Source organism: Bombina bombina, chromosome 2 (genome assembly GCF_027579735.1).
Source record: "Bombina bombina isolate aBomBom1 chromosome 2, aBomBom1.pri, whole genome shotgun sequence".
Classification (NCBI taxonomy): Eukaryota; Metazoa; Chordata; class Amphibia; order Anura; family Bombinatoridae; genus Bombina; species Bombina bombina.
Genome location: NC_069500.1, coordinates 596,119,369 through 596,139,495, shown reverse-complemented (window position 1 = coordinate 596,139,495; position 20,127 = coordinate 596,119,369). Strand labels below are relative to the sequence as shown.

Here is a 20,127-nt window from a genome sequence, read left to right as displayed (position 1 = left end):
AATACAATACCAAATGACGCCTTCTAGGAACTTTTCCAACTACTCTCAGGTCCTCACACATGCATCTGCATGTCTTGCACTCAAAAACAACTGCGCAGTAAAGGCGCGAAAATGAGGCTCAGCCTACAACTGGGAAGGCCCTTCCTGACTGGAAAAGGTGTCTAACATAGTGCCTGACGTTAAAAAACGTTCCAAGTTTAAAAGTGTGAATTATCAGCATAAACATGTATAAAATGTCCAAAAAAAGTAATCGATTTAGCCCATAAAAGTGTCTACCAGTTTTATAGCCCATATTAAGCCCTTTATTCTGTTTGAGACTAAGAAAATGGCTTACCGGTCCCCATGAGGGGGAAATGACAGCCTTCCAGCATTACACAGTCTTGTTATAAATATGGCTAGTCATACCTTAAGCAGAAAAGTCTGCTAACTGTTTCCCCCAACTGAAGTTACTTCATCTCAACAGTCCTATGTGGAAACAGCAATCGATTTTAGTTAATGTCTGCTAAAATCATCTTCCTCTCACAAACAGAAATCTTCATCTTTTTCTGTTTCAGAGTAAATAGTACATACCAGCACTATTTTAAAATAACAAACTCTTGATAGTAGAATAAAAAAAAAAAAACCAACTAAACACCACATACTCTTAACCATCTCCATGGAGATGTTGCCTGTGCAACGGCAAAGAGAATGACTGGGGTGGGCGGAGCCTAGGAGGGACTATATGGCCAGCTTTGCTGGGACTCTTTGCCATTTCCTGTTGGGGAAGAGATATTCCCACAAGTAAGGATGACGCCGTGGACCGGACACACCAATGTTGGAGAAACAAAACACTTTCCCTTCTCCAAAAACTCCAGGGGGGCCACAAAGTACATTTTTCTAATGATGCTGGCCTCATCAATCGACCAATTAAAGGGACAGTCAACACCAAAATTGTTATTGTTTAAAAAGATAGATATTGCCTTTACTACCCATTCCCCAGCTTAGCACAACCAACATTGTTATATTAAAAGGGACAGTCTAGTCCAAGAAAAACTTTAATGATTCAGATAGGGCATGTAATTTTAAACAATTTTCCAATTTACTTTTATGCCCAATTTTTATTTGTTCTCTTGGTATTCTTAGTTGAAAGCTTAACTTAGGAGGTTCATATGCCGATTTCGACCTTGAAGGCCGCCTCTTAAGAATGCATTTTAACAGGTTTTTCCCCACTAGAGGGTGTTAGTTCATGTTTTTCATATAGATAACACTGTGCTCGTGCACGTGAAGTTACCTGGGAGCCATCACTAATTGGCTAAACTGCAAGTCTGTCAAAAGAACAAATAAAGGGGCAGTCTGCAGAGGCTTAGATACAAGATAATCACTGAGGTAAAACATATATAAATATAACTGTTGGTTATGCAAAACTAGGGAATGGGTAAACAAGGGATTATCTATCTTTTAAAACAATAACAATTCTGGTGTAGACTGTCCCTTTAATATACTTTATAACATTTAAACCTCAATGTTTGCCTACTTCTAAGCTACTACAGACAGCCTCTTATGCTTTTTTTTTTTAATTAACTTTTAAAAAGAAGAAACTGCTAGTTCAAGTGGGCCATATAGATAACATTGTTCTAACGTCTGGAGTTGTGCAGGATAGTACTAATTGGCTAAAATGCAAGTCAATAGATAATAGCCATGTGATCAGGCGGCTGTCAAAAGAGGCTTAGATAAAAAGTTAATCAAGCTAGAGACACACATACAAAAACCATTAAGAATTTTAGTAATGCGCAATTTTACGGCTCAGTCTATTCATTGGAAGATACATACCAGGTTCTGTAGTTTCTAGTTTTGGAGAGGTTATATGGTCTTCTCTTGAAATGCTCATTTCTGTCATCTGCTGGGTAACAGGTAAACTCCTGGGGGAAAATAAATTTAAAGCCCACAATGTAATAATTTCAACTGCATCTTAGAAACCTAGCCGACTTAGCCTGCATAGCGTTATCGAAACAAACATTTCAAAACCCAGTATTAAAAGGGACAATGAACACAAATTTGTTTCTTCCATTATTCAGATAGGAGTAAATTAGAAAGTAGTTTAAAATGTCATGCTCTATTATCAATTTTTCTTCGTTCTCTTGCTATCTTTATTTTAAAAGAAGGAATGTAAATCTTAGCAGCCAGCCCATTTTAGGTTCAGCACAATGAATAGCCCTTGCTTGTTGGAGGCTTACATTTACCCACCAATAAAGCAAGCATAACCCAGGTTCTCAACCAAAAATGGGCCAGCTCCTATGCATCACATTCCTGCTTTTTAAATAAAGCTAGCAAGAGAACAAATAAAAATTGATAAATAGGAGTAAATTCAAATGTTGTATGCTCTATCTGAATCATAAAATAAACAAAATTGAGTTTAGTGTCCCTTTAAAGGAACAGATTACCAGGTTGAGTAGCTAGCTTTTTACCTCAGAAAGAGCTCATATATAAGCCTTAAAAAGTAGAGTATTTACAATAAGGTTTGCATCAAAGCAACATGTAAGCAAGCCAGAATTAAAACAATTTATGTAAGAGTCCATGAGCTAGTGACGTATGGGATATACATTCCTACCAGGAGGGGCAAAGTTGCCCAAACCTCAAAATGCCTATAAATACATCCCTCACCACACCCACAATTCAGTTTAACGAATAGCCAAGTAGTGGGGTGAAAAAGAAAGGAGTAAAAAAAAGTATCAACAAAGGAATTGGAATAATTGTGCTTTATAGAAAAAAACCAACATAAAAAGGGTGGGCCTCATGGACTCTTGCCAATATGAAATGAATTTATCAGGTAAATTCTTACATAATTTATGTTTTCTTTCATGTAATTGGCAAGAGTCCATGAGCTAGTGACATATGGGATAGCAAATACCCAAGATGTGGAACTCCACTCAAGAGTCACTAGAGAGGGAGGCATAAAAAAATAAAAATAAGACAGCCAATTCCGCGTTTAAAAAAATTAATCCACAACCCAAATCATAAGTTTTAATCTTATAAAGAAAAAAAAATGAAATGAAAAAGCAGAAGAATCAAACTGAAACAGCTGCCTGAAGAATTTTCTACCAAAAACTGCATCTGAAGAAAAATCAAAATGATAGAATTTAGTAAATGTATGCAAAGAAGACCAAGTTGCTGCTTTGCAAATCTGATCAACTGCAGCTTCATTCTTAAAAGCTCAGGAAGTGGAAACAGACCTAGTAAAATGAGCCGTAATCCTGAGGCGGGGGATTTACCCGACTCCAAATAAACGTGATGAATCAAAAGCTTTAACCACGAAGCCAAGGAAACAGCAGAAGCCTTCTGACCTTTCCTGGAATCAGAAAATATAACAAATAGACTAGAAGTCTTCCTGAAATCTTTAGTAGCTTCAACATAATATTTCAAAGCTCTCACCACATCCAAAGAATGTAAAGATCTTTCCAAATAAATCTTAGGATAAGGACACAAGGAAGGGACAACAATTTCTCTAATAATATTGTTGGAATTCACAACTTTAGGTAAGAATTTAAATAAAGTCCTCAAAACCACCTTATCCTGATGAAAAATCAGAAAAGGAGACTCACAAGAAAGAGCAGATAATTCAGAAATTCTTCTAGCAGAAGAGATGGCCAAAAGAAACAACACTTTCCAAGAAAGCAATTTAATGTCCAAATAACGCATAGGCTCAAAAGGAGGAGTCTGTAAAGTCTTTAAAAACAAATTAAGACCCCAGGGAGGAGAGATTGATTTAATGACAGGCTTGATACGGACCAACGCCTGTACAAAACAATGAATATCAGGAAGTTTAGCAATTTTTCTGTGGAAAAAGACAGAAAGAGCAGAAATTTGTCCTTTCAAAGAACTTGCAGACAAACCCTTATCAAAACAATCCTGAAGAAACTGTAAAATTCTAGGAATTCTAAAAGAATGCCAAGTGAATTTATGAGAACACCATGAAATGTAGGTTTTCCAAACTCAATAATTTTTTCTAGAAACAGATATACGAGCCTGCAACATAGCTTTAATTACTGAGCGTCAGAGAAACCTCTATGACTAAGTGTTCAATTTCCATACCTTCAAATTTAATGATTTGAGATCCTGATGGAAAAAAACGGACCTTGAGTTAGAAGGTCTGGTCTTAACGGAAGTGGCCAAGGTTGGAAACTGGACATCCGAACAAGATCCGCATACCAAAACCTGTGTGGCCATGCTGGAGCCACCAGCAGCACAAACTATTGCCCCATTATGATTTTGGAAATTACTCTTGGAAGAACTAGAGGCGGAGAAATATATTTTCAGGTTGATAACTCCAAGTGTCAATGAATCCACTGTCTCCGCCTAAGGATCCCTGGACCTGGATAGGTACCTGTGAAGTTTCTTGTTTAGATGAGAAGCCATAAAATCTATTTCCAGAAGCCCCCACATCTGAACAATTTGAAAAACACATCTGGGTTAAGAGACCACTCTCCCGGATGTAAAGTCTGACGACCGAGATAATCCGCTTCCCAATTGTCTATACCTGGGATATGGACCGCAGGAATTAGACAGGAGCTGGATTCAACCCAGGCAAGTATCCAAGATACTTCTTTCATATCTTGGGGACTGTGAGTCCCACCCAGATGATTAACATATGCCACAGTTGTGATATTGTCTGTCTGAAAACAAATGAACGAGCGGTACTCTTCAAGAGAGGCCAAATCTGAAGAGTCCTGAAAATCGCACGGAGTTCCAAAATAGATTGGTAATCTCGCCTCTTGAGATTTCCAAACACCTTGTGCTGTCAGAGATCCCCAGACAGCTCCCCAACTTGAAAGACTCGCATCTGTTGTGATCACGGTCCAGGTTGGAAGAACAAAAGAGGCCCCTTGAACTATACGATGGTGATCTAACCACCAAGTCAAGATAGTCGAAGATTGGGATTTAAGGATATTAATTGTGATATCCTTGTATAATCACTGCACCATTGGTTCAGCATACAAAAGTTGAAGAGGTCTCATGTGAAAACGAGCAAAGGGGATCGCGTCCGATGCTGCAGTCATGAAACCTAAAACCTTCTTACACAAAGCTACTGAAGGGAATGACTGACTGAAGGTTCCGACAGGCTGCAACCAACTTCAAACGTCTCTTGTCTGTTAGAGACAAAGTCATGGACACTGAATCTATCTGGAAACCTAAAAAGGGTTACCCTTGTCTGAGGAATCAAAAAAAAACTTTTTGGTAAATTGATTCCTCCAACCATGTCTTTGAAGAAACAACACTAGTTGATTTGTGTGAGATTCTGCAGAACGTAAAGACTGAGCAAGTACCAAGATATCGCCCAAATAAGGAAACGTCGCAATACCCGCTCTCTGATTACAGAGAGAAGGGCACAGAGAACCTTAGAAAAGATCCTTGGAGCCGTCGCTAGGCCAAAAGGAAGAGCAACAAATTGGCAATGCTTGTCTAGAAAAGAGAATCTCAGGAACTGATAGTGATCTGGATGAATCGGAATATGAAGATATGCATCCTGTAAGTCTTGTGGACATATAATGCCCTTGCTGAACAAAAAGGCAGAAAAGTCCTTAGTCACCATTTTGAATGTTAGTATTCTTACATAACGATTCAAGATTTTTAGATCCAGAACTGGTCTGAATGAATTTTCTTTCTTTGGGACAATGAACAGATTTGAATAAAACCCCAGACCCCGTTCCTGAAAAGGAACCGGCACGATTACCCCAGAAGACTCCAGGTCTGAAACACACTTCAGGAAAGCTTGTGCTTTCTCAGCGTTCACTGGAATGCGTGAGAGAAACTTCTCACAGGCGGTCTTACTCTGAAACCTATTCTGTACCCCTGGGAGACAATGTTCTGAATCCAATGATTTTGGACTGAATTTATCCAAACATCCTTGAAAAATTTTAGTCTGTCCCCTACCAGGTGGGCTGGAATGACTGCCGCACCTTCATGCAGAATTGGGGGCTGGTTTAGATCTCTTAAATGGCTTGGATTTATTCCAGACTGAAGGCTTCCAATTGGAAACAGATTCCTTAGGGGAAGGATCAGATTTCTGTTCCTTATTCTGTCAAAAGGAACGAAAACGGTTAGAAGCTTTAAATTTACCCTTAGATTTTTTTATACTGAGGTAAATAAGCCCCCTTCTCCCCAGTAACAGTTGAAATTATAGAATCCAACTGAGAACCAAATAAATTTATTACCTTGGAAAGAAAGATAGCAACGTCGATTTAAAAGTCATATCAGAATTCCAAGATTTAAGCCATAAAGCTCTTATAGCTAAAATAGCTAAAGACATATATCTAACATCAATTCTGATGATATAAAAAATGGCATCACAAACAAAATTATTAGCATGTTGAATTTACTTAACAATGCTATACATATTATGGTCTGATATAGGGTTGCACCGATACCATTTTTTAAGACCGAGTACAAGTACCAATACTTTTTTTCAAATACTCACCGATACTTTTTTAATTTCATGACAGTTTACCAAGCACAATACAGACTGATGATTTAAGATCGCTTCTTTATAATTATGAACTGTATCTCAAAAGACATTATGAAATAATAAAACAGTTTTATGTGCTTGTTGTCACAAAGTTCATAGAACAGGTTTATAAATAAAATTATTACAACAACATATATAAATAACAACAATAAAGAACAGCTGCAGCAGCTGGGACTGAAAAGCTACAATTTAAAGGGGCGATTACTGGATGCAATTGGGTTGTAGGGTGCCTATATAACAGATAAATCTGACACTTGTACTTAATACAAAGTCGTATAATTTAATTCTGAAAATATTGGGGAAGGAGTATCCCAGTAATCCCCTTTGAGAAAAATGGGGCATTTGTATTCTACTGACTAAACAGAAAATAGGGCTGGTCTTCATATTTTTCCAGGGCTGCTTTTTATTCCCAGTCCAGCCCTGGCTAAGGGTGTTCCTCAGAGTACAGTATATTTTGAGCATAATTGTGCAAGATGAGAGGCTTCCAGCTGTAAAATAGCAGCTTTTAAAAGCACTGCTCTGACGTAAAATAATACAAATAAAAGCAATTTTTATTGGCAGAACAGAAGTGAACAATTTTTAGTTAAGTCTTCACTCCAGCTTAACATGGAATGGGAACATACAGTTTGAAAAACGCCACAAGATGGCATATGGGTAGGAATTGGAGGTATCGGTGCATTTGCACGAGTACAAGTACTCATGCAAATACTTGGTATCGGCACCGATACTAGTATCGGTATAACCCTAGTCTGATACTTGTTGCGCTAAAGTTTCCAACCAAAAAGTTGACGTAGCTGCAACATCAGCCAAAGAAATAGCAGGCCTAAGAAGATGACCTGAACATAAATAAGCCTTCCTTAGGTAAGATTCAAGTTTCCTATCTAAAGGATCTTTAAAAGAAGTACTGTCTTCCGTAGGAATAGTAGTACGCTTAGCAAGAGTAGAGATGGCCTCATCAACTTTGGGGATCTTTTGGTGGGAACCGCTGCACTACAGAAAAATTTAATAAAAAAAATTAGAAGGGGGATAGCTACACTACAGAAAAGGGCAAAAAATGAAAGCATATTTTTTTTTTTTTTACTAAACTGGGTACTGGCAGACAGCTGCCAGTACCCAAGATGGTGCCCATTAGGCTAGAGGGGGAGGGTTAGAGAACTGTTTGATGGGGGATCCCTGAGATTGGGGGTTAAGGGGGGGATTCTACACAGCAGCATTTGTAAATATGCTAAAACACAACAACAACAAAAAAAACAAACAAATATACCTTTTATTTTAGTACTGGCAGACTTTCTGCCAGTACTTAAGATGGCGGGAACTATTGTGGGGTGGGGGAGGGAAGCTGATCTCTACACTAAAGCTAACATTAACCCTGCAAACTCCCTACAAGCTACCTAATTAACCCCTTTACTGCTAGCCATAATAAACGTGTGATGCGCAGCGGCATTTAGAGGCCTTCTAATTATCAAAAAGCAACGCCAAAACCATATAATCCTGCTATTTCTGAACAAAGGGGATCCCAGAGAAGCATTTACAACCATTTGGGACATAATTGCACAAGCCAATTGTAAATAATTTCAGTGAGAAACCGAAAGTTTGTGAAAAAAATTGTGAAAAAGTGAACGATTTTTTGTATTTGACAGTGAAATGGTGGCATGAAATATACCAAAATGGGCCTAGATCAATACTTTGGGATGTCTTCTAAAAAAAAAAAAAAATATATATATACATGTCAAGGGATATTCAGGGATTCCTGAAAGATATTGTTCCAATGTAACTAGCGCTAATTTTGAAAAAAAAGTGGTTTGGAAATAGCAAAGTGCTACATATGACAGTTTAAGGAATGGGAAAGAAATGCAAACAAAATAGGCCCCTGGCATAGAAAAAAGGACCAGCGATTGCTTTAGGCTAATTTTGAGTATACAATACCAATAATGTTAGATGCCAAATATGGACCGTTGTATTTTAGACACACACAATATATATATATATATATATATATATATATATATATATATATATATATATATAATTTTTTTTTTTTTTTTATTAACCAAAATTGATATTTTAAATACTTAAGTTTTTTAAGTTGTAAGAGAGATGTATAAATATTTATTCCATCCTTAAAGATATGTACCATTTTTGATTCATTTGTATACATAGACAATGAGGAAGATGTGTAACAATGAGAACTCCACCTTAAGAGTTACATACAAATTCCACCTTAAATAAAGAGAAGTTGAAAATGAGGCTTTCACTAACCAATGAAAATCTACTAATGCATTTATAAAGGAAGTAATTTATCAAAATCAAACCATCTTGATAAAGCCACCAAGAGTGGCGAAACGCGTTGATGGTGAAACAAAAGACAGAATAAAAAAGATATTTCAAGTTTTCAATACCAACGGGTACGGAGGATTACAAAGGATACAAGTGGGACTACTTCCACAAGCTGAATACTCTGCGCAGAGTTAAGGAGCAAGGATATCGGACGGATCTACTTTATTCAAAACTTCGGACGTAGCGTGTGATGTCACCAACTAGCCGCAAGCTGTAGAGACATTAGTGCTACCAGAGTAAGTGACGATCAGAGAACAGGTAAGCACTCCAGAGTGCATCAGCCCGGCAGTGTGGTTAGACTTAACACTATTATTCAGACCTTCATGTTATTCCAAGAATTATAACGCTCACCACGATATTTAAAGAACTGGGCCCAAAAAGAAAAAAAGTCTCACAAAAGTCCTACATTAACTTCATTTAACAGGAATGAAAGTTTGTTTCGCGCAAACTCAAACACTTTTCTTATTGGAAACGTTTATTGAATTCAGACGCATAGGTCTAAGAAGAATTTTTCAAAGATAGAGAGATATATATAGATATATATAGATATATATATATATATAGATATATATATAGATATAGATATATATATATATATATATATATAGATATATATATATATATATATATATATATATATATATATATATATATATATATATATATATATATATATATATATATATTATCTCCGTATATGTCTAATAATAAATGGTATCAATATAGCTGCTACATCGCGTCCATTTTTAGTCTTTATATATGTGTTTTATTGGAAACTCCATTTACATATATTTTTTAGCACATTGTTTCAGTTTATTTTCAGTTTTAAAATAAGGATAGTGCAATTATATTCATACATAGTATGCCAAGTCTTTATCGATTGATATAGCGGAACTCTGCTTCCTATTCAACGTAGTGAACATTATTCATACATAGTATGCCATTTTTTATCTTTTGATATAACGTATCACTAATTTGCATCTAGCTTGTATTTATATTATAGATACGCAGCACTTTGTTGTTTCTAATACCCATTTAAGGTTTGTTAAAATCATTGTATTCATACATAGTATGCTACTCATTATCTTTAAGATATTATCCATAGCCATTTAGAAAGGTTTAGTTTATATTCATACATAGTATGCCATTAATATTTGTAATCATCCCCGTGCTGTTTATGCGCATTAACACATTTTTCTATCATATCTTTTCTACACTGTATTTTGGGAACAGAGTAGTGTTTATGCAGGGGTAAGACTTGCGCACCGATACCTTTTTTCATATTTTTACAACTTAAATAGTGACACAGTTTGGCGCCAAGTATGACGCCCACAACTGAAAACATTTTTTTGCGACAAAAACGTCTGCAACAAACATGAGCGCCATAGATGACGCAACCTTGTGAAAAGACTCGGCGCCAAATAAGACGCCGTAAATGACGAATTTGCCTAAACAAACTTAATACTAGCACCAAAAAGTCTCGCGCCAAGAATGACGCAACAAATTATAGCATTTTTTCGCTCACGCGAGCCTAATACAGCCCGCAATTTAGAAAAAAGAATCAATTTGAAAACCTCAGGTAAATTTTTTATTGCATTTCCAAATTATGAAACTGACGGTCTGCAAAAAAGGAAATATACTGATAAACCTGAATCATGGCAAATATAAGTATAAACATATATTTAGAACTTTATATACAAAGTGCCAAACCATAGCTGAGTGTCTTAAATAAATGAAACATACTTACCAAAAGACACTCATCCACATATAGCAGATAGCCACACCAGTACTGAAACGAGAATCAGTAGAGGTAATGGTAAGAGTATATCGTCGATCTGAAAAGGGAGGTAGGAGATGAATCTCTACAACCGATAACAGAGAACCTATGAAATAGATCCCCGTTAGGATGACCATTGTATTCAATAGGTGATACTCCCTTCACATCCCTCTGACGTTCACTGTACTCCGGGCTTCAAATAAATGCTGAGAAGCGCATATCAATGTAGAAATCTAGCACAAACTTACTTCACCACCTCCATAGGAGGCAAAGTTTGTAAAACTGAATTGTGGGTGTGGTCAGGGGTGTATTTATAGGCATTTTGAGGTTTGGGAAACTTTGCCCCTCCTGGTAGGATTGTATATCCCATACCTCACTAGCTCATGGACTCTTGCCAATTACATGAAAGAAAAGGGCATTCTAGTGTAAAATAAAATGCTCAACTTTGTTACTGCACTGCATATTTAAACAAATTTCCTTATTTTATGTACAACAGTCATAGTTGCACTTCTAGAACACCCTATTCTGCTCCAGATGTCGATGCAGCCAGTGCGTCTCCTTATAATAAATTAGCGTGCCAGTTGTACTCCAATTCCTCATCTGGAGTGTCACTGGATTACAGCTGACTATTTTAACCCCTTTGCAAGGGCTAAAAACAAACTCACACAAACCCCAAACAAAAAAACCAACAAACCACGACACCACAAAAACATTTTTTATACTAGAATGCCCCTTTAAAATATTTAACATGTAGACACACATGAATATTTGAAATCATACAATCATTCTCATACAGATCAGTTTTACTTTTACCTTGATTTGTCTGATGGGCAGCTAGCAGCGTCACAGATGTTCAAAGCAGTTTCTACTCTCTGTACAGATGCAGATTCAGCTGAAGGACTATTTGAACCACTAGTTGTGCCTAGGGAAGAAGAAATTACAAGCATTAACCACTATAAATCAAATAAAGAGCAATACTCTAGTGATATCATCCACATTCGTAATAGACATCACACTATGGGGGGGAGGTAATATTTGCAAGTTATGCTCTCAAACAACAAGAGTACTCCATGAAATACTCTAATCCACTGGTTTTCAAACCTTTCCTCAGGCCTCCCAACAGTCCAGGTTTTCTGGATAACCTTGGATGAGAGCAGGTGAAATAACCATGTTTACTAATCAGCCAATTATTTCACCTGTGCTCTAGTTCAGATATCCTCAAAATGTGGCCTAAGGACAGGTTTGAAAACAAGTGCTCTTATCAAAAAGGTCATAAAATAGTTACTTTATCACAAATCAAAAAGGTCATAACCTGAAAGCCAGACCAATAGTTTGTATACATACATTTTAATAAGGTCAATAAAGAACTAGATCACAAAAGGCCTGCATTTCAAAACCAATGGAAACAGAAATGCACAATAGTGAATTTTAAAATCAGATACATTTTGCCAGCAATCATGATTTTAAAAAGGGACATGAAACCCAATTTTTTTTTTCTTTCATGATACAGAACACATTTTTAAAAACAACTTTCCAATTTACTTCTGTTAACACCCGCTGAAGGAACAGCAATGCACTACAGGGAGAAATAGCTGTACAAATCTAGCGAGTACATCACAAGAGACAAATGTGTACAGGCAACAATCACCAGTTAGATCCCAGTAGTGAGGGATATGTACATATTTTCAACAACTGATACCAAGAGAACAAAAAGTACATTTGAAAATAGAATAAAAAAAAATAATTTTTTTTTTTTTTAAAAATTACATGCGTTATTTGCATCAAGTTTAATCCCTTTAAAATGACTGGTTTCACCATACACTCCAACTGAGGAGCATTCTAACATACAGCAACCCCGAAGCGGTTAAAGGCCTACTTAATCACCACCCAAGACCTGTTCAGGACTGATGAGAACAAGCCTGCTGGGAGAGTTAAACTAGGTTTTTAACCCCTGTACAAGAGAAAATAAAGAACAAAATGTCTTTCAGCTAGTTGTTAGAAGTATGTGTATAGCTCCATGCAAAGAGGCATTGTACGACAAAAGTTGTTAATCAACCTAAATATTGTAAACTCTATTACATAGTTCCTTAAAAACGACATGAAAACCAAAATGTTTCCCTCATGATTCAGATAGCGAATACAATTTTTACTTCCATTGTCAAATCTGCTTTTTGTTAGAGTTATTCTTTGTTGAAGAGATATTATATAGGTAGCGTGCACATGCCTGGAGCAATGCTTGACAGGAAATAGCGCTGCCATCTAGTGTTCTTGTACATTGGAAGAAAGTGCTGCTATATAGTACTACAAACATGCATACTCCTGAACTTATATTCCTGCCCTACAACAAAGGATAACCAGAAACATTGAAAAGTTGTTTAAAAGTGTATGCTCTGAATCATGAAAAAAAAAAAAAAAAAAAAATTAATGTAAAATATATAACCTGAACATTTCTATGTAAAAATGAAGATATTTTAACTCAAAATTACATAACCCACTTTAAAAGAGACTTTAAGCAGTCAATCAGGATGCTAGTCCCAGGACTTGCAAGGGAGTGTGCATCTGGCATGTGCAGGCACAGTCATGTTATTTCCTATTCAGTTTAAGGAAGTTTAATATGAAATCTCACACAACTTCAGTAAAATCTCATGAGATCATAGCAAACCAATGCATGACCCCCCCCCCCCCAAACTTGTACAGCAGCTGAAGTATAACCGTTCACAAAAAAAGAGGTAAAATAACTTTCCTTTTTACATAGAGATGTTCAGTTGATCTTTTCATGTTAGCTTTTAACAGTTATGCTGCATCACTGTGAGGGGAAAAATAATAATAAAAAAAAAAATCAAAAAAAAAAAAAAAAAAAAATCACCCTGTCAAAGTCACAATCTTCCAGTGTCTTTGGTAGGATTTGTGTTCTAAAATGCAAATAGTACAGTACTGCAATATTTGTTGTTTTAAATAACTATAATCTCTTTATGATGGTACTAAAATGTATAAAAGTTATATGAAATAATTTCCTAATGGTCATGATTAGACAGTGTGGCCGTGACGTGCTTTTGGGGGGGGGGGGGGGGGGGGGGGAAGAATCATAAGAGGCTGGCAAGGAACGGAAGGTAAGTATGGCTCATCATCACAAAATCTCCTTTTGTTTTTGAAGGGGTTGTTAGGATGTTACATAATTCTACAGAATTATGTAAATTTTTATGTTTACTTTCCCTTCAAATCTAGAGAGAGAGTACAACCTGTTGAATATATCCATCTGCAAACGGTATTTTAAAGTGAAAATCATTTTTGTAAGAACAATACTCTTGGCCATTTACATACAAGCTTTACTAGAGTAAAACACATTACAGACATGAAACCAGTTATAAGATCATATATTGCAGTCAAAAGTTTTTTTAAAAAACTGCAATTATGAGCATGGTCAACAGAAGCCAGCTACACTTCCTAAGTTGTTCAGGCCTTTAGAAATTTACAATACATACAGATATAAGCCCATTATTCTAATATCCAGATTTATAGTAGTCTTCCAAACAAATGTAGTTTTATACTTGTGACCTCTTGAGATAATTCCCCTTCCTCAGATGTTTTGTTCCTGAAACGTGACAAGACTAAAATTGCACATTTGGAAGACCAGCAAGTGCTAGCATTTGTACCTTCTTATACTAAACGTCACAAGCACCCTGGCAGTTAAACTATAAGCGAGAGCACAATTCAAGAGGATCCTGTAGGTCTTATAATCTCAGTCATGTTTTAGGGACAGGTTTATTCTCATTATAAAGAGGGCGATTTTCAACCCTGCCCCCTCTCAGAGAGGCAACAGGGAATGTTGAGATAAACCAAAAATGTATTTAGGGTGCAAGCTGACTGAAGAGTCTAGACTATAGGCTTTGAAATGTTTACTTGTGTTTGTCAACCCACTGTTCATACAAATTATATTTTGCCTAACATTTAACTTCATTATGGGCTACAGATATTCTAAACTAGTGCTTGACCAATAGGTTTAAAAATTAAGAGTCCGTGCGTTTGCGTGTGGAGAATAACATAAAAAGGTTAGGAGCCACTGGCTACATGGTTTGTTGAGACCCGTTGTAAACAGTAGCAATTTAGGTTTATAAAGATGTTTTTATATAGATGATGGCAAAGCTAGATTACAAATATATCAGCTAGGGATAACCAATGACTCCCCATTAAAAAAGGGACATGCACTGCAAAATATTTCCATTATGATTTAGATACATCATACAATATTTTAAACATCTTTCCAATTTTCTTCTATTATCTAAATTTGTTTGGCTCTCTTGGTATCCTTGGTGAAAAAGTATACTTAGGTAGACTTAGTAGCTGGGAGCAAGCTGCTGATTGTTGCACATGTCTGGTTTACTGATGTGTTCCAATAATGCATTGCCTCTCAACAAAAAATACCAAGAGAATAAAGCAAAATTTATGTCAATTGTAAAGTTGTTTAAAAATGTATGCTCTATCTGAATCATTAAATACATTTTGGGTTTTACGTCGATTAAGGTTCCTGGTGTTGGTGGCAAGGTGGTACATAAATGCGTGGTGGTAAAATATTACTTTCTTGGTCTGTGACAGACCAGCAAGTTGATTTGAACTCTTGCATCCAAAGAATCATATGCCTGTATTAGTTGGTGTACCACTTATCCATATCAAGTAATTAAACAAATTTAAAACAATTGCCAAAATCATTCATCCACTAATCTAAAGTGATATATTCAATTGGAAACTTTCTAAAAAGTAGAATTTTTTTAAACAAGGGTAAATCCCAGCGTTTTAAAAAACGCTAGGATTTACCAGTGCTACAAATAAAGTGGACTTTGTCATTAAGTGTAAAAAAAAAAAAAAACCTTTATTTTCAAAGTACCTTTATTTGCAGCAAGTTTATGCCAAGTTCTAGCCACCCACGACAAAATGCTATTCTTTTCCAATGATGTTTCCACCATTTAGCCAATAGCCTTGCTGGCCAATCGGCATTATGCTGACTGGCTAAACTCACTATTTGCTAAGAAGGTGGAAATACCACCTCATTGAGGAGAAACCTTTTTTGCTGTGGACAACTGGAGGTGCTCAGCTCGGTATACATTTGCTGCAAATAAAGGAATTTTTAGCATTATAATTTTATTTTTTTTATACTTTATTACTGAAATCCCTCTTCATTTGTAGCACTAGTAAATCCAAGTGTTTGAAAAACGCTAGTATTTACCATCACTTTAATAACTAGTAGCGGGACCTATAGATTTAGGCACACAAAACTAGCTCAGGGCTTGACAGATTTGTTCAAAATCTAGGAGGCAGAATTTCAACAAGTTCCAGACTAGTATTGCCTAATAGAATAGAATTCTTAGTGCGCATTGCACTGTCTCTAGTAAGTGCATGTTCCCGTGACATGCATTCACGTTATAACTCTGTAGCTGTAATCTGTCTGTAGTACCTACACATTACCTCAGATGTCACCAATCTCACTCTCCACCTGCTGCTCCTTGTCCTTACACACAGCAGTCAGAGACAGGTCACGTCACAGACTGACCAACTGCTTAAGGTATAAAGGTGTTTGTACATTTCATATAAACATTTTAAATAAGGCTTCAGCCAAACTCACACTGGAGGCAGTGATGGTTAAGAGGGAGGTCTGGGCCTCCTAGGGTGCTGCTCCACTTTCCCTTGCTTTTATGGAGAGCACTGCAAGTTGTCATATACGTGTCTGCCTTCAGTCTGTTTGGCAGCCAGGACCAGCACTTTCATCATCTCTCTTTTCCCAGATGCAATCCCAACAAGCGGTGCTGCACAGGCACAAGGCAGGACATACATTAAGGGCTATAGAGGCCATAGGTCTGGCTCTGCAAGTTATTGTCCACATACACTATGAAATCTACAACTTGAGTCAAATTAGAGTTTTTAAACAAATCTGACAAGCCCCAACATACAGTTGATAACCACACTAGTTTACAGCACTCAAGCACTTTTTTCCCCCCCTAAAACTGAAGGACTGAATAAAAATGTATGGCTTAAAGCACACAATTATATATTTTCTAAAAACATACACTAGAAAAGGGCCTGGTTTATGGCTGCTGTTCTCTTCCCAATGTTCTTTTGAGTTGTGCCCACCTTGTTTGCCCACCCACCAAAAGTCCCAATAGCATCCATATTTAGTTCACCTTTTTCCTAAGGAAAACAAAAACACACACGAGTACTCAGAGCCACATGCGGCCCTTGAGTTGCAATGTATATTGAGTGTAGTTTAGATTACTTGCAGGAGTTTATTATTTGAAGAGCATATTTATATACACATTTTAATTTTTTTGTACCATGTTAAAAAAAAAAAACCACACACCTCTACAAAACACAGGCATCTAGTGGGATAAATAAAAGATGCATGCAAAAGTAGAGCTAAGTAGGTCTTTCGTCATTTCTAGTTTGGCCTTTAATGCTAAGGTTCCAGACAGTTACATGAAACAAATTTTCAATTAATTATTCACAAGACAGAATTGTATACTTTAGGGCAGTGCTTTCCAAACTGTGTCGGGACACAGTGCGTCGGCGGCAGTGTGTAGGTGTATCTCTGCTTCAGCACAATTTTTTTTTTAATTTAAAATTCTTTTTAATTTCTTTTTTTGGTTTCCGACTTTCCACCTGCCTGCTACGCATATTACGTGGTTGACATGCGATTGATACCTAGTGGGTCGCAGATCATCTTAACCTATTGGTGCAGCTCAGTGGGAACTGAAACTATTCCCATTGGTGGCACATTGGTTCCTGACTGCACGTTTGGACTCCTCAATCGGCTTGTGACTGCACGTGTAGTCAGTAAGTGGGACAGCAGTGTGTTTGCAGCGCAAGCAGTAGTCAGTCGGACTTGCAGAGCTCTGAGGGAACAGGGAAGCAGCTTAAATGCCGAGCTGAAGTCAGTGGGGTTTTTTTTGCAGATAGCTCCCAGTAGTGCATTGCTGCTCCTGCTCTTGATATATGGATAGGAAGTGGAAGCTTACAAATGCGAGTGTCTTTATCTAATATTCCACCAAATATTCAGAAACTGTTCATCCCATCAACCTTATACACCCCCTTAAAATAGTAAGTAGCTTTTGGTGTTATTAAACTTTTTTTTAATTCTTGCACATACATACTGTTACTTGTAAATACATGTTGTTATTATATCATTTATGTATGTGCCTGTATCTCTTAAAACAAGTTAGCTAACCTCCTGTTTGCCGGTACAACTGAATTACTGTGTCGTAAAATGATGTAGGTCTAAAAAGTGTGTCACCAACATGAAAAGTTTGGAAAGCTCTGCTTTAGGGGATGGATAAATAAAACTGTCTTACCCATTGGGCTGATTCTGCCACTGTTTTGCCGCTGAAGATGCTCTTTGTAGCACACTGAGCACATGCCACTGGTTCTAGGGTTGCCATAAAAGCCACATCCTGTACTGCACAGCATAGGTCCTGGAGTCTGATTAGTCTCCTGAGCCATTTCTTAATGCTGTAAATGAGACCAGAAGAAAAAAATTAGAAGCTGGAACATAGCCAAATAAGTTGTAGATATAAAAATACACACAAAAAAAAAAAAAGGGGGAGGAGAGAAGGTATGCATAGTTAAAAAGGAAATTATGGTAAGCACATTATCTAGTTGAGCTGTGCATTTGTGTATAATATACATACACACACACACACTATATATATATATATATATATATATATATATATATATATATATATATATATATATATATATATATATATATATACACACACATATACATATACACATACAATATGGTTAAAACTTATTAATCTTTAAGCCAATTTATGCATTTTAATATAGAATCCCTTTATTACTCATTCCCCAGTTTGCATAACCAACACACACATAATATACTTTTTTAACTCTGTAATTACCTTGTATCCAAGCCTCTGCAGACAACCCCCTTAAGTTCTTTTGACAGACTTGCATTTTAGCTAATCATCGCCCCCTCATAAGCAACTCCACAGGAGTGAGCACAGTGTTATCTATATGGCACACATGAACTAACGCCTCTAGCTGTGGAAAAACTATCAAATGCACTGAGATTAGAAACAAATCAAATTGGGTGGATTAGTGCGCGCTAAAGGAAGGTATTGCTAAACACTACTCTAAAGATACAATCTCTGTATGTATCAAATACAAGTTAATAACCAAATAGCGAAGCCAAAGCTTCAAGATAGAGAAAGTGCGCTAACAAGCTGAAAGTATACACACCATATAAGGAATTGAAGTGAAAATTTAATAAACATATAGAATAAGATACACAAATATATACACTAAAAATAGGGACGTCTCCCTGTAATGTAAATACAACTGGGAAAAAATCCTGATGAAAAAACAGGTTAAAACCTATAAATGATGAATAATGCAGATACTAATTGATAATCTATGACATAAAAAAGATATAGCATAAAAATGATAATTAAAAGATATGGCATAACAGTGATATCATAAAATAAAACTTAAAAGACAAGCACCAAGTTCATATGTATCAACACAGTGCAGGTGGCCGTATGCAAATGAATATCGATATTGGAACAGTGGAAAGAAAATAACGGCTTGCACCACAAATAGATACAGTTTACTGTACCGTAAGTCAAGAGAGTGTTCAGAGGGTGTTACCGAGGGGAAGAAATCCTTCGGTCAAGGCTTGGACCGCGGCTGCAGTAACTGCCGTTCCTGGAGATAGAAGTGTGCAAACCTCTGCACATGTGAGTCGGCGTCTGACGTCACAGGCTTCTCATCGGCTCCTCTCAGGGTGTTACTCGCTGCTCCAGCAGCGTAAAGGAAAAGCAGCTGATTGCTGTGTCCTGGTGGGAACTTTCTGTGAAGGCAGACTTGGCTGCTGTAGGTATGTTTAATGATCCAATACAATAGTGGGGCACAAGTTATCCCTCACCTTGGGATATTCAAAAATGCTGGTAACCCGGGTTTAAAGTTGCAGTACAGGCTGTACTGAAATATCCCTTGCTGTTTCAAAGTCACAGTGTCACAAATGCAAGCGACGCGTTTCGCCCTCCCTTGGGCTTTATCAAGATCAACCCCCTTAAGTTCTTTTGACAGACTTGCATTTTAGCTAATCAGTGCCCCCTCATAAGCAACTCCACAGGAGTGAGCACAGTGTTATCTATATGGCACACATGAACTAACGCCTCTAGCTGTGGAAAAACGATCAAATGCACTGAGATTAGAGGCAGCCCTCAAGGGCTTACAAATTAGCATATGAGTTTACCTAGGTTTAGCTTTCAACTAAGAATACGAAGAAAACAAAGCAAATTTGATGTGTGAATTGTAATGTTTAAAATGGCATGTCCTATCTTAATCATGCAAGTTTAATTTTGACTAGACTGTCCTTTTAAATTTACATTAAAAATCGGTAGTAGTAACATCATAGTCCTTTTCAAGGAAGCTTTGACTTTTTTTTTTAAATGGACATTAACATTGACTGCTTCAATGGTGAGGGTGACATTGTGCCCTC

The 20,127-nt window shown here is 36.8% G+C and overlaps 1 protein-coding gene across 2 annotated transcripts in view; it reads right to left on the bottom strand.

Annotated features, from left to right (window-relative positions):
- ZFAND5 (zinc finger AN1-type containing 5) overlaps positions 1-20,127 on the bottom strand; it is an 86,404-nt gene that overhangs the window by 54,297 nt on the left and 11,980 nt on the right. For both annotated transcript variants that reach the window (XM_053702504.1, XM_053702503.1), the window contains 3 exons: positions 17,951-18,107; positions 11,427-11,535; positions 1,810-1,898 (listed from right to left, as the gene is read on the bottom strand). In XM_053702504.1, the coding sequence (XP_053558479.1) occupies positions 1,810-1,898; positions 11,427-11,535; positions 17,951-18,098 (346 nt within the window). In that variant the 5' untranslated portion in view covers positions 18,099-18,107. The remainder of the gene's footprint in view (positions 1-1,809; positions 1,899-11,426; positions 11,536-17,950; positions 18,108-20,127) is intronic.